Source organism: Ambystoma mexicanum, chromosome 1p (genome assembly GCF_040938575.1).
Source record: "Ambystoma mexicanum isolate Mex_15411 chromosome 1p, UKY_AmexF1_1, whole genome shotgun sequence".
NCBI lineage: Eukaryota > Metazoa > Chordata > Amphibia > Caudata > Ambystomatidae > Ambystoma > Ambystoma mexicanum.
This window is the reverse complement of record NC_090921.1, coordinates 168,561,239-168,575,415: the sequence shown is the minus strand read 5'-3', so window position 1 is coordinate 168,575,415 and position 14,177 is coordinate 168,561,239. Positions and strand designations below refer to the sequence as shown.

Here is a 14,177-nt window from a genome sequence, read left to right as displayed (position 1 = left end):
CAGAATACTATCACCCAACTATGGGGATGCCAAAACTTAGAGGACATGCACCCTGTGGGGCATGTGTCTGTTGCCAGTTTACTAGCCGTACAACTGAGGTTGATATTGGGTTACAGAGACCTTGAGAATAGAAGATGTTCTCCAATTGCAACTCCAGCAATGTAATATACGCGATATGGTGCCCGTTTTCCCAAATTATATTTGCAAAACGGAACGAAAAATCAAAGTCCGTATTAATGAGCACAGGAGTTGCATCAGAACCAGGATTCTCACGGCTCCTATGGTGGGTCACTTTGTTATGCTGGACCATGGTTATAATGATCTTAGATGGACTGTGTTAAAAAAGATTCCACTGACCCAGAACAACCCAGTAGACAAACAGACCCTCAAACTCATCTTTTTGAGTAAAAGCCATGTGCTGGGTCTGAATGAATCAATGAATTGGAATATGTAACCTCCAGGACCCTGCCCAGTAGCGAATTATCTCAGGACAGTGATGAATACTCTGGCATTTTTATGACACCTGCTGTATTTGTTCACAGGAAACATCTGAAGTTGTCTGACATTGATTATTGTCGGCTTGGTAATTTGTGAGGCTGTTATTGTTAGGCTTACCTATCTGTGCGGAAACGGCACGCCTTAACCCCAGAAGTTGCTCTCCCCACGTTGACGTACACACGACATGGTGATCACGTGTCTGGATTTGAGATCACGTGCTCCATATATCTGGGGATCCTACACCTATGCGGCGGAAGACAAAATGCTATGCAGCGAAGATGGCGGTAAGTTTGTCCGACTGGTTGGCCAAGTAGAGAACTGCCTCTGTCATACTGACCCTGTCTTATTGACCACAGTTAGTTGCAATGGAAAAAGCTGTTAGGAATTACTTAACATTATTTACCAGTGTGTCGGTATTTTGGTAGTTGCCATGATTGATTATAAATGCTTACATGACATACACATAATGTGTTTGAGGAGTGACTCGCTGTCTGTTTTTGTATGTTTATAATACAGATAGTGAATCTCTTCTGAGAGCGCTTAGACGACAGTGATTGTGATCCTTCGGCTCTTCGCAGAGACGTATAAATATCTAAGTCTCGACTGCTCTGCCACAAGTGGGCGTGCTGTTTTGGAACAGGTCAGTCTTCTGTTTACTCACATTGTAGTTACAGTACGGTGGTGTGTTGAACGTAGGGGTGAATGTCGCGCCTAGAGTGAACGTGATGACGACCGTTTGTTTCCTTCTATTTTTTCTATTTTTTCCCCGCTTGGCTGTTGGTCTACTCGATTTCTCCAGTCTGATTATGCAGGCACCGCACTGTTCGGGGGTGGTCAGAGATCTCTTGACCCGCGCATGGAATGGGTTAAGTGTTACTTACCCTCACCAAGAAGAGACGTGCCATTGTGAACCGGAAGCTTTGGTGAGCCGTGAGTGCCTTTACTGTTGATGTATACACCTCACTCAGTTTCGGGTGGTGATCATACGGGTCTTGAGTGTCTTCTATGGCCTGCTCTGTTGTTACATGTGGTGGTGTACCATTGCATCTGCACTGAATTGGAATTTCCAGGAGTGTTGGAGTTTCTCTAATATTATATAGGACTATGGGGTGATCGTCATCTCGAGCCTGTGTATGACCGTACTAATGTCACCCCCGTTGAGGGTGTTTTCTCTTCGGGCTTGCATTTCAAGTTTAGGACACTATGGGCCTCATTACGACCCTGGCGCTAATGGGTTAACGGCGCTGTAAAAGGCTGCGGCGCCGTTAACCCATTAGCGCCTGATTACGAGGTCCCTTTGCAGGACCCGACCTTAACGGCTGGTCTACACCAGCCGTTAAAGTAGGGACCCGCAAAGGGAACTTGGTGCTAAGTACGGTACCGCAATTTGCGGTACCGTACTTAGCGCCTTGCCCATTCCCATTGAGCCCTATGGGGCAAAAATGGGAATGGGGAAGGGCCATGGAGGAAGGGGGAATTAACGCCCCGGAAACCTTGTAATGGGGTGGTAATTCCCCCTTTCTCCATGGCGGAGTCGGTAAGTTACCGGCATGGACCATGGTGCTATTAGCACCATGGTCCTCCGCCTGGGTCGTAATGAGGTCCTATATGTCTAAAAACTCAAAATCAATCTCAGGACTATCTTTGATGTCAATTTCCATATGTAGTTAAGATTTATACAAGATTTAAATTGCGTACATGTACAAAATAGAAACCGTATGGCTCATACGCCATACGCTGAAACACTCATACAGCATAAACTCATGCTACACACGCTTGTAAGATGCATGCCATACTGCACACAAAAACTCTGAAATTAGATTTAATTTAAAAAAGTGTTAAATAAGAGTAAAGGTTAATCTTACAGATTGTAAAGTTTGGGAATAACAATGTTAAGGTACAAACAGTTACTGTATAACACTTTGAATCCAACTTTAACACTCACTTCAAGTATAAGGCTGGTTAAATCAATACCATAGTTGGAGTGTTAAGGTTGGATTTGTAGTGGTATGGATTGAGTGTTTATAGTTGAATGTGTAGTTGTATACAGTGAGTGTTTGTACCTTAATGAATGTACTTTTTATTAGATTAACCTTAACTCTTAGTTAAAAGGGTTTTTTATATCTAAAATATATATATGTGATAGCCCCTCTACTGATACGAACACGGCATGAACGAGCTTTTATGTGTGAAGATGCCCACTCAGGAGTGTCTATAATCATGCTTTAACCCACTTTGTCTTTCCGAAGAAGAAGTATCCATTTGTATACCAGTCGAATCCTATTTACAAGGACAGGCCTCACCAAAATCCTAGAAAACTTACCTTTAAGCCAGAATAACACCAGCAACCCCAAACACATGTTTCTGCCTGTGTGGGCATCATCAGTGAGATGGAACTGTATCTTTCTAGGCAAAGAGAGCAGAGGGTTCATGCCTGGACTATCTTTCATAACATAGTGTGAAGAACCATGTCTTTTAAAAATGTTAATTATGCAAAAATGTGAGACCCTCTACTGAGGCGAACACGGCATGAATGACCTGTTCTGTGGCTAGGTGCCTGCTCATGAGGGTCTTCAATCACATTTTGGCCCGGAGAAGAAATATCAATTTGCATATGAGTCTGGTCGAGCCCACAAGGATGGTCTGGCACCAAAATGCTTGGCAATTCTCCTCTGAACAAAATTACCAACAGCAACCCCAATGACTTGTTACTGCCGTTTTGGCCATCATCAGTGAGGTGAGGATGTGGCTCTATACACAGAGAGCAAGGGGTCCATGTCTTCTAAGCTAATCTGTATAAATGTGTTTCTGAAGTGGAGGAGCACTTCCTGCGACGCCTACTGGGTTGTGTTGTGGCATGTGTAACTTGTTAGTTGAATTGGCTAATTTTACTCTCACATTTCAGAAGTGTTTTTTATAATTCATGTTTTAATCCCACCATAACAGTGATGGTGTTTTCTTAACATGGCGGTCCAAAGCTCCAATCACAATATTTCACCACGCTGTTGAGCCCCATGGTAAGTAAAATACATATGTGGTTGTCTTCATCCTTGAGAGTTGTCTGTCTTGTACAGCTATGTATGAAATAGTATTGTCTATTGGTCAAAGCTATTTTTGGGACAAATATGCCTGTTTTTTAGCTGATTTGCATACCCACAATGTATTTTTCACTGGCTCTAATGGGAGGTGACCTCGCCTGGGTGAATTCAGGGTGGTGCAGGGACATGTGCGGCTGGGTGGTGCAGGGGCAAATATGCATGTTTTTCAGCTGATTTGCATACCCACAATGTATTGTTCACTGGCTTTAATGGGAGGTGAACTCGCCTGGGTGAATTCAGGGTGGTGCAGGGACATGTGCGGCTGGGTGGTGCAGGGGCAAATATGCATGTTTTTCAGCTGATTTGCATACCCACAATGTATTTTTCACTGGCTCTGGTGGGAGGTGAACTTGCAGGGGTGAATTCTGAGTGGTGAAGGGGCATGTTGGCTTGTTATCTGTTTCATTATCTCCCTCTCTCTATATATATACACACACACACACACACACACACACACACACACACACACACACACACACACACACACACACACACACACACACACACACACACACACACACACACACACACACACACACACACACACACACACACACACACACACACACACACACACACACACACACACACACACACACACACACACACACACACACACACACACACACACACACACACTAAATCAGCACTGAACCTCCTGCAACACTACCGTTGCCCCTCAAAATGTGAAAAAAGAAGCGCAGCCACATAGCCTTGCAATGGCTTCCCATTAACTGAATCAGGTACTAAAAACACTGAGAAATTGCTATGCTCTGCAAACAAAAGTCATGCAGTGTCTCTTTACATCCTCACTTTCCCCACGTTCTCTTTCAAGCCTTTAATGTAGAATTATCACCATCAAGACAAAAAACAGCCAATATCTGCATGCTTATGAATATAAAGGCCATGATTCAGCAGCTCAAATATCGCCATGTGTTTTACGATAACACTAGTTTAAATGTCGATTTCAAGACCAAAGAAATATGGCTCTGAAATATGTTGAACGATCGATCACAAGCGTACATTGTTCATTCATGGTCGGAAGATCTATTAAACACACTTGTCATGTGTCCAGGTGTCTCCAGGGTTAAGGGGACCCTAAGGCCATACTGATAACAAGGCTCACATTCCTTGGCATTTAAGTTATGCCGTTGTAATAGTTATTTTAAAATCCCTCAATGGACATTCCACATTTTAGGAATTATTTTTTTGGCCCTGTGAAAAAATCCTGAGAACATTTGGGTGTGTTTTTCATTATGTTTCTGCTTTTGTTGGCTCCGGGTTAGAGCATTGCATAGTCACTGAAAGGGGCTGTAGAACAGTATTGGTGCAGCCCAGTAAAGAGGGTGGGCATATAAATATGAGGCACTCACATTAAAGAGAATTCCACTGGTCTGTTATTACTGATGCTTGTCTAAGGTTTTAGGAATTACAGATGTTAGTAATATTCTTTCGTTGGCGATGTGCCTCCCCCAATGCAACCATAAATCCACTCTTTTGACGACAACAAAAGAATGAAAGCAGAACATTTTGTTTTTATTTGTTCTTAACAAAACGCACAGTCATATTATATAGAGTTAACAATATGCCCCACTTCCTCTGAACACATCTATACAGTCCTGGCTCTTCAAACAAAGTCACTGCATGCTGGAGTGTGCACGTCCAAACGTATAATGGGCAAAAGCCCGCCTACGAATCATAACATGCCAAAAACTGCTGCTGCCTACAAAACCATGACTAGCTACATGTGCTCATAACTGCAAATTGTGATTTAGGAAACACAAAGACATATTGCCTCATCATCTCCAATGGGAACAGGTCACAACTAGGTGTGAGAAATCCTCACACACTTCACACACCCCTCCCAATTGTTTAGTTGACCTCAGTTTCCTACATTCGAAAAGTGAGAAGCAGATTATGCAGAAGGAAAAGTAGAGCTTTCAGGTTACCCTGTGGCACTCATAAGTAGCATACCAAGTCCTTGTTGTATTCGTGCATGCTGCTTTATTTGCCTAACTAGCACAGGACCAATGATTAGCGTTAAACCTCCTCGCACAGTATTTATATTTTGGTCTAATTATATCTTTTGGCACGATATTCAGATGTGGTGTAATTTATACTGGCATCTGATTCAATTGGCATTCTTCCTAGTCTGGCAGTGGCCCGCAGTATCCGCCACTGCTCAGTGATGTGGTAGAACTATGTGTTTGCTGTGCATCCAGTGTTTTGGTAGGGTGCAAAATATTCTGATGGACACAAAGAATTTGCTCCATAGAAAAGGCGCCTGAAGTCTTGTAATATCTTGTATGTAACTTCCCCTGCAGAACTGGCTGTAAATCGTATGGCCTTCATTCAAATTCCTTCATGCCATGTGCTTTAAAATGTACAATTTAACCTATTCTTTAAAAAAAATATCTTGAGGTGAGCAGCATCTCAAACTCTCAAGGGCTAGTGGACTCACCTCTATTGCGAGGTGGTATTAGGAAGCAACAGTTTGAAAGTGAACAGGTCGACAATAATAACTTTTTTTTTAACATTTACAAACTATGAGGAAGGGCCCCCAAATGTCTAGAATCCCCAGAGATGTAAATGAAGTATGAAGCCCATTAAACATGTTAAGAGCCCAAAAACACATACCGGAACTCCATCTGCAGTAAAAAAAAAATAATGTGGACATTTGAACTCTGTTCACAAACCACTAAAAGAAGTAATTCTACTCTTTTGGCTCCAAATGTTTCGGTGACGATTTATATATTGTCAGTTTCCTTAATTATGTGATGTGTGTACTTTGCAATTATTCTCTATAAAAGAGTACTATAGTCGTTCTTGAAAGCCAAAATTGTGAATATGTGTACCTAACAAGAGCTCTGAAGGTATGTGATCAAGTGCTTACATTCGAGAATTAAAATGTCTGCTTTATTGCTTAACGAAATTGTGTGATATTACGAAATTGTGTGATCCTATGCAAATAGTTCGATCTCACTGCATCTTATCTGCAAAAACTGGGAGTCCCTAGAAAGGATTGTCGCAACGACAAAGCATTATGCACCACTTTACACATACTTTGCGCATTTCCTAAAACACTTCAGAAACATTGTATATAATACTTTGCACTCGCTGAATGATTCTATTTAAAATCCAGGCTATCTCATGTTTTGTTCTTTGTGACGGTGTGCCATGTAGGTTTTGTGCTCATTCAATTGTTTTATACTGCACCACCGACACGGCTATCTTGTATATTGTGACATACACCTATGCATTTTGCCACACGCCTTCATCGTGAGTTTTGAAAACCTACTTTGACATTACCCTTACATTACCTTCCATTGAATGTGACCACATGTGTGCATCTAGCTTCCACAGTGTATTTAAAATATAATATCTGCAGTGGATAATCGTTGTGGTTTTGCAAACTTAAAGTTCAAACATCATTGGCAACTTTCCCTATGTGATTGCTGCTAAAAATGCCACACTTGTGCTTTTTTTGTCCTGACACGCACGCCAGCCTTTCCCACAGACCCATTAGTTTCCTATGTACCAGTTTTCTGAAGAGGGGTTTACGGTATTGTGTTGGCAACGTGCGTGTTGTGGTGGCGTGCAACGCTGCCTAGTTCCCAACCGATGTGCCGCAGATGGCACTGCACTTGGTGTCAATGTGTCCGACCTGTGACAACCAGGAGTTAACAGATTCGACTCCTTTCAATGTTCACCGCCATCTCAGGAGAGCGCATCCCTAGCTCTGCAGGGCACATGTGTGGTGCAGTATCCGGGTAGAATGTGGCTGGTCCGAGCCCAGGTGCTGCCCTGGTTTGCGCAGATGGAAAAAGACCGTGCACCAGTACCATTCCTGTCAGGCACGCAAGCGCGGGCTTCTACGCGCGCGCGAGCTGCAGTACTCACCAGTTATCCCCATATCCAAATCTTCACAACTCGGTGGACCAGGGGACCTTCATTTTCCATGCGTGCAACATAGACCCTCGGGAGCCACTTATCCCAAGCTCCAGCTACGTGAAGAGCACTTGGCGGGCGTGGGAAGCAGTGTCCCCATCGGACGTTCTCCAATTTGCACGTGCGCGGCAAACACGCCCTCGGTGTCAGAAGCCACTACGCGGCGAACTCTCCACGTGGGTGCTCCCAGGAATGGCCCCTTGCTCCCGCGCGCGCTCTGCCTTTTCGCCACTTCTTGCAGAAGACTAGTTCGTCAGGGACATGGAGTACGTGCCTCGGCAGGGACCCGTGGAGTTAATATTTTATCCAGTCTGGATTTTGAACCACAGAGGTCGTCGGTCCCCAGCAAGGGCTCGATCCAGCACTCAGTGTTTGTAAACCGGCGCCCGGCAGTCACAATAGCTGGGATCCCTGGCAGGACTGCAGGCTCTCTGCCCCGGCCAGGGGACTTGTAGTGACCGGAAACAGGGGTTTCCTTAAACGGAGGAAGGATTATCCGTGGACGTCTCGGCACCATCCTCAAGGGAAGGACAATGCAGCCACCAGCACGTCGCCTGAGCGCTGGCAGGCAGCCATGCCGAAGTGACAGGTTAGCTATGCAGTCATGCAATTGTCCTCACCATGTGGGCGCAAAGTTGAAAGTAGCAGACCCTTAGAGCCTCTGAGTAGGACCTTTCCGTGCGTTTATATCGTACACATGCATTGTCTGTAATATAAATGTGATGATTCATACAGGTTTCTTGTTAGATTCCTACAACTTCTAAGCGCTGTAACAACCATTGTCACTATTATTACCTACTTAATAATTCTGCTGACCAGGGAATGAAACCCATGATTCGAGGCATCGTCCTGTTCCCTTGGACTGCACATTGTACGTGAGCTATCCTCCCTCTTGGCCCACTACATTGTGCAATCTACACAGAGTTACAGAATATCCACAATTAATGTATGAGACCTACTTACATATAACAGATTACACCTGAAACTGTTTCCAAATTTGTTGGCAATGTTAGAAACCATATGGATTTTACTTTTCGTTGACAGAACGAGCCCAGTAATGCTGTCAAGGTTATGTTTCAACCTTCCTATGGCGTAACTAGCAAGCATACAAAAGAAATACGTTTTTTAAATATTGCATTTAATGCCACATTCCTGCCTCTAAGTACAGTACCGGGGCTGGGTACCGAACCCACGATGCTCGGTATAGTCTGGTTTACAAGGCCAAGGCCTTGCCCCTGAACTATCCTTCCCTTTCTACTTAATACATCGGATAAAGTACCCTGGGTGTATGTTATAATAATGTTGCAATTCTTTGAGGTCATGTAACAGCACCGAGACACATGGTTGGACGTTTTCAAGGTTACAGAAGGGCGCCAGATTCTGAGGAAACATAAGAGTGTGTGAGGTTGTGTTCCCCATAATGCACGGTACAATACTCCTGCCGGTAACATGCAATATACCTAGTGGCCATCCTCTGGAACCTCAATTTTTAAAAAAGGCAAAAGCCAGGGGCTTGAATATTTGTGTTTTTATTCATTTTAGAGTCTATTTGTGATTGTGGTAAAGGTGACTACACCGTCCTATGTTTAGGGGTTGCCGTTTCATTTCCAAATCGGGGAAACAGGCTGCTACTTGACTCATCAAGAGTAGTAGTGGCCAAGATTTCCAGGCTAGCTCATAGTGGGGGAGTGGAGTTGGCAGGAACCCAGGGTTACACAGTATTCATTTGAATATATTTATGTGCGCCCAGAGGTGCATGTTAAATATACTTTATAGCTTGTTGTAAGTCGATAAGAATGTGTATGTACAGTAGCAGGCAACTACACTCGGTTTACATGGTCTCATATCTCTCTGGGCGGAGTCTTTATTTCTTACCCTTTCAAGAAGTGTATACTTTAATCGCACCTTTAGGGTTTCCTCTCCTAGGAAATACTAAGGAGGACAAACAGGCTTCTGATTTGATGAGTGATCTACTGGTCATGTTGCTTTGTGGTACCCTAATGTCACGCATAAGTCCAGTCTGAAAGACAGAGGGCCTCAGTCCGAGTGTGTAGGTGTGGTAAAAAACGGGTGCTAACCAAATTACCGTCACTTTTTACTGCATCTCCGATTTTTAGATTTGGAAATGATGTGGTGGTTAGCTGGAGTTTTTTTCTCCATGTTACCTCCACAAAAATGGAGGATTTACGACTGGTGGAATGACTGCCCATGGTAAATGCTCCCAATCCCCAAGAGAGTCCTAGGACACTCCATGAATGGGGATTAGCAACACAACTAGTAATCTGACCCATCTTCAGCAACTCTTCTTCATTGGCTCCCCATCTGTCCGTCCTGCTTGAAAATCCTGACATTTCCTGCAGTACCACTGTCACTTACCTCCATCGCCAGCTGACCCACGCCCTGATTGGCCATGGTGAGAAATGATCAAAGATACCCGACCGTGAGGAACCATCTGCCCGGCTCACCTTCAGACACGGAGCCCTGAGTGATTCTTCAAACAAGTTTTGAGTCTATGGGCTTTTCATGAGGGAAACTAGAATACCATTACTGCCACAGTAATTAGGTCAGATTACCAGTTGTGTTGCTGATCCCCATTCATGAAGTGTCCTAAAACTCTCTTGGGGATTGGGAGCATTTACCATGGGCAGTCATTCCACCGGTCGTAAGTCTTCCTCAAGTTTCAGGAAGGCTGTTCCAGAGGGAGGCCGCTGCCGCGAGAGAAATCTACCCCAACTCGTTGCTTGGAGAAGCAGCTGACCCTGAGGGATTTGGAGGCGGAAGAGCGAAGAGCTTGAGAAGGAAGATATTTAGGAAGAGAGAGTTGAAGGTATTTTGGCCCCAGGCCACAGAAGGCTTTGTGGACAATGCAGAAGGTTTTGAACTTAATCCTCGCAGCCACTGGGAGCCAGTGCAGAGATTTCAGTCCTGGAGAGATACGGTCCCTGGGCTTGCGGCCAAGGACAAGTCTCGCATTCCTGTTCTGGATGAGTTGCAGAGGGCGGAGAGTAGAGGCAGGCAGATTTAGATAGAGGCTGTTACAGTAGTCCAGCTTAGAGAGAACCAGGGCTCTGGAGACAGTGAGCTTCTGGGGGAAGGAGAGGAAAGGAAGAATACTTCTGAGGAGGTGCAGCTGGTAGTATGACTTCTTAGAGACGTCAGATATGTTAGGAGAGAAAGAGAGTGTGGAGTCGAAGATGACCCCGCGGTTTTTTGCCTTGCAGGTAGGAGCAGGAAGGGGGCCAAGAGAGGCCGGCCAGAGAGCTGCAGGGAAGGAGGGAGTGGGTGTGCCGATGAGTAGAATCTCAGTTTTACTGGCATTAAGGCAGAGGTCATTGGCGGCACACCATTCCTGGATAGCAGATAGACAGTCAGAGATGAGGGAAGGAGAGGAGGAGGCCGAGGGTAGCCTGAAAATGAGCTGGGTATCATCCGCATAGCACTGAAATTTGGGGCAAAGAGCGGCGATGCGGTGGGCAAGGAGTGCCAGATACTGGTTGAAAAGCCAGGGAGAGAGGTTAGATCCCTTGGGGACACCACAGATAGAGAAAAAGATGTCAGAGAGGAAGGACCCAGTTGGACCTGGGAGGGTCGATTGGAGAGGAAATAGGTCAGCCACGCCAGAGCCTGACCAGTGATACCCAGGTTATCACGGAGACGGTTGAGCAGGATGGCATGGTTGACAGTATCAAAGGCAGAAGAGAGATTGAGCAAAAGGAGAACAGACGGAGTGTTAGAGTCAAGGTCGGAGAGCAGGTCTTCACGGATGTTCAGGAGACCAGTTTCCGTGCTTCTGGCAGCTCTGAAGCCAGACTGATGGTCATGAAGACTACCAACAGATTCAGCATGGAAATTGAGCTAGGAGATGGTCAGTTTCTCCAGGAGCTTGCCCAGGAAGGGAGTGATGGAGCTTGGGCGATAGTTAGCTGGGCAGGAGGGATCGGAAGAGGGTTTCTTAAGAAGAGGGTGCACAACGGAGTGCTTAAAGGGGGATGGGAAAACTCCAGAGGCGAAGGTGTGTTTGCAGAAGTCAGCCAGGGCAGGAGCCAGGGAGTCGATGTGGTCCTTGATAGTTTTGGAGCAACAAGAGTGAACCTGTTTTGATGAGACTTTCATAGATCGGACTTGTCTGCAAACCTCGTCAGCAGAGAAAAGGGGAAAGGCAGAGAGGGAGGGAGGAGGGGTGGCTGCAGAAGGGCCAGGGGAAAGCAGGGAATAGAGGGAGGGAGGTGATAGGAGGAGAGTGAGGACAGGATGTCCTGAGTTTTTGAAATGAAGTGAGAGGCCAGTGCCGTGCAGAGGGCCTGGGAGGGGACAGGAGAGGTAGAGACTGCAGCAGGGTTGGCCAGTTCCTTGCAGATTTTAAAGAGTTCAGCCAAATTGTTAGATGCCGCAGAGATGCGGGCTTGGATAAGGGCTCTCTTCTTGGTGAGAACGGAGAGCCGATATTGCCTTTGGAGCAGGCGGCAGGCCAGTTTGTCAGAGGATGAACATGAAACACGCCATTTCCTCTCTGCAACCCTGCACTTGCGTTTTAGGGTGACGAGATCCGAGTCATACCAGGAGTTACATTTGGCTTTGGGCTTCAGTCAGATTCTCATGACAGGGGCAAGGATATCAAGAGTATCAGATATAGCAGAGTGGAGAGTGGAGAGGGCTGTGTCATGGTGGGAGTCAGCCGAAGGGGGTGGGGGATGAGAAGGTGGCGCGAAAGCCTCAACTGACACGCGCTTCATGGGTCGGATGACCGAGAAGGAGGGTGTCAGTGATGTAGGTGGCTTTGCTTGAGGGGTGGGGAAGGTGAGGTGGGAGGATAGGAGAAAGTGATCACTCCAGGAGAGAGGAGTGGAGAGAGGGACAAAGAGGGTAAGGTCAGGTATGAGAAGTACTCCCCAGAGTACCTACACTACTTCTTTGTTGTAGTGTAGTTGCCTTTCTGGGTTTCTAGCAACCGTTGGTTGCAGATGCTGTCAGATTCAGATGCCCTCATCTCATTGAATTGCAGAAAGGCTTTTTGGGATCAAGGGCTTGAGACTCGACTGGCCCTGATGGATTGATAATAATATCCAATTTCTATACAGCCCTTAATGCTTGATTCCTCTGCTACAGCTGTTCTTATTACCCAATGTAATGGTATGCAATTCAAAGACCTTGGAATGATGAAAGGTTAGCTGGGTCTTCAGCATGCTTACCCTATGTCCGAGGGAGTGTCTAACCTGTGGGTTATCCACCCTATCTATTGCAGTATAGTGCACATCATACTTGAACTCAGTGTGGGAAAGTCCTATGCAGTCTGCACTGGATCAACGAGTCACCATCACATAGCTCTTTTGAGTGCTGGAAGTTCGCGGAGGGGCTCCTCGTGTTCTTTCCTCACGTTGACGTGTTCTACCATACCTTGAAAACCATCCCCAACGGTCTAAGGTTGCTTGTTCAGAACTTTCACATTTATGGGATTTGTGTGGGGAGTGACGCCAGGCGTCAATCACAAAGTTACTTCTATTGAAATAGTTCCCAGTGATTTCATAGTAGCATATTCAACGAACACCTTTTTCAATACAGAATACTTTTGCCAAGAAATTCACCTTCAAGATATACTTTAAAAAAAGGAACAGAAGGTACATTTGGGAAGGAAGATAATTGTTTAGGGGTGGCGTGTGGGGTTGGGCTCTCCTGCATTTTTCTGCTGCTACTAATTTAAAAACAGCAAAAATGTATTAAAAAATGAAACATTTGGCCATAAAACAAATCAGGGGTGGTACAATGCATGGAGCCATTCAAATATTCTGGCGCTACCCAGTCTGTTGGAAGTTGCTGCTTTCATATTCAGGGTCTTCTTCATAGGCTTTCTCTCCAGTATTTAGGTTAAATCAGGCAACCACAGTCTCACTTTATGGCTTGGGCAAAAGCCTTGACCATCTGTGTCCATGTATGTATCCCATTCACTCTCCTTTTGAATCAAGCTCCAAATATTGGGCTCAATACTGGAATTTACATGGGAAGAACAGACAATGATACCCACTTACACAGTTCAATGACTATTCCCTAGAATTGCATACGGCTGCCAGTAGCAAATGAACCCCACGCAATCCACTTGGCCAGAACATTCGCACAGTGCAAACAGGGCATATGGTCTATCCTAACTCTGCAATTCAGGGTGTCCAAGGGTCATGTTCAGTATTTGCGTCTCTAGTGATGAATTCGATCAGGACTCAACAGACAAAAAGTGTCCTTGAACCAACCTGGAAAAGTGAGGGAAAAAAAAACGGGGGCAATATGCCAAAGTGGCAGGATAAAAATGTTTGTCTGACACAGCACACAAGAGGTTAATTTACCTGTTTATTTGTGTTGTTTTATAGAGTGGGAGTCATTTGTACGACACATACTTTGAGCTGATAGGAACACACTTGTCCAGAGCATATAGATGCAGGATAGGTTTTCCAAATGTAAAAAATATTTGATGAGAATTTTACTGCTCATCTGTGAGGGTGTAGAGGAGGGAAGTGGGAGCAGGCGTATTCAAGTGTTAATGGAAGGTTGCAGATTGTGTTTTGAAAACTCAGAGTACACTGCACTACACTGCACTCGCTTGTTCTTGGAGATATGGACCGACAGGGGCGTTGCTAGGGGGGGGCT

At 45.3% G+C, this 14,177-nt stretch overlaps 1 protein-coding gene across 2 annotated transcripts in view; it reads right to left on the bottom strand.

Annotated features, from left to right (window-relative positions):
- The window catches only part of EPO (erythropoietin), a 287,944-nt gene extending 279,817 nt beyond the window's left edge, over window positions 1–8,127 (bottom strand). For both annotated transcript variants that reach the window (XM_069613847.1, XM_069613848.1), the window contains exon 1: window positions 7,497–8,127. In XM_069613847.1, the coding sequence (XP_069469948.1) occupies window positions 7,497–7,509 (13 nt within the window). In that variant the 5' untranslated portion in view covers window positions 7,510–8,127. The remainder of the gene's footprint in view (window positions 1–7,496) is intronic.
- Between the last annotated feature and the right edge of the window lie 6,050 nt (window positions 8,128–14,177).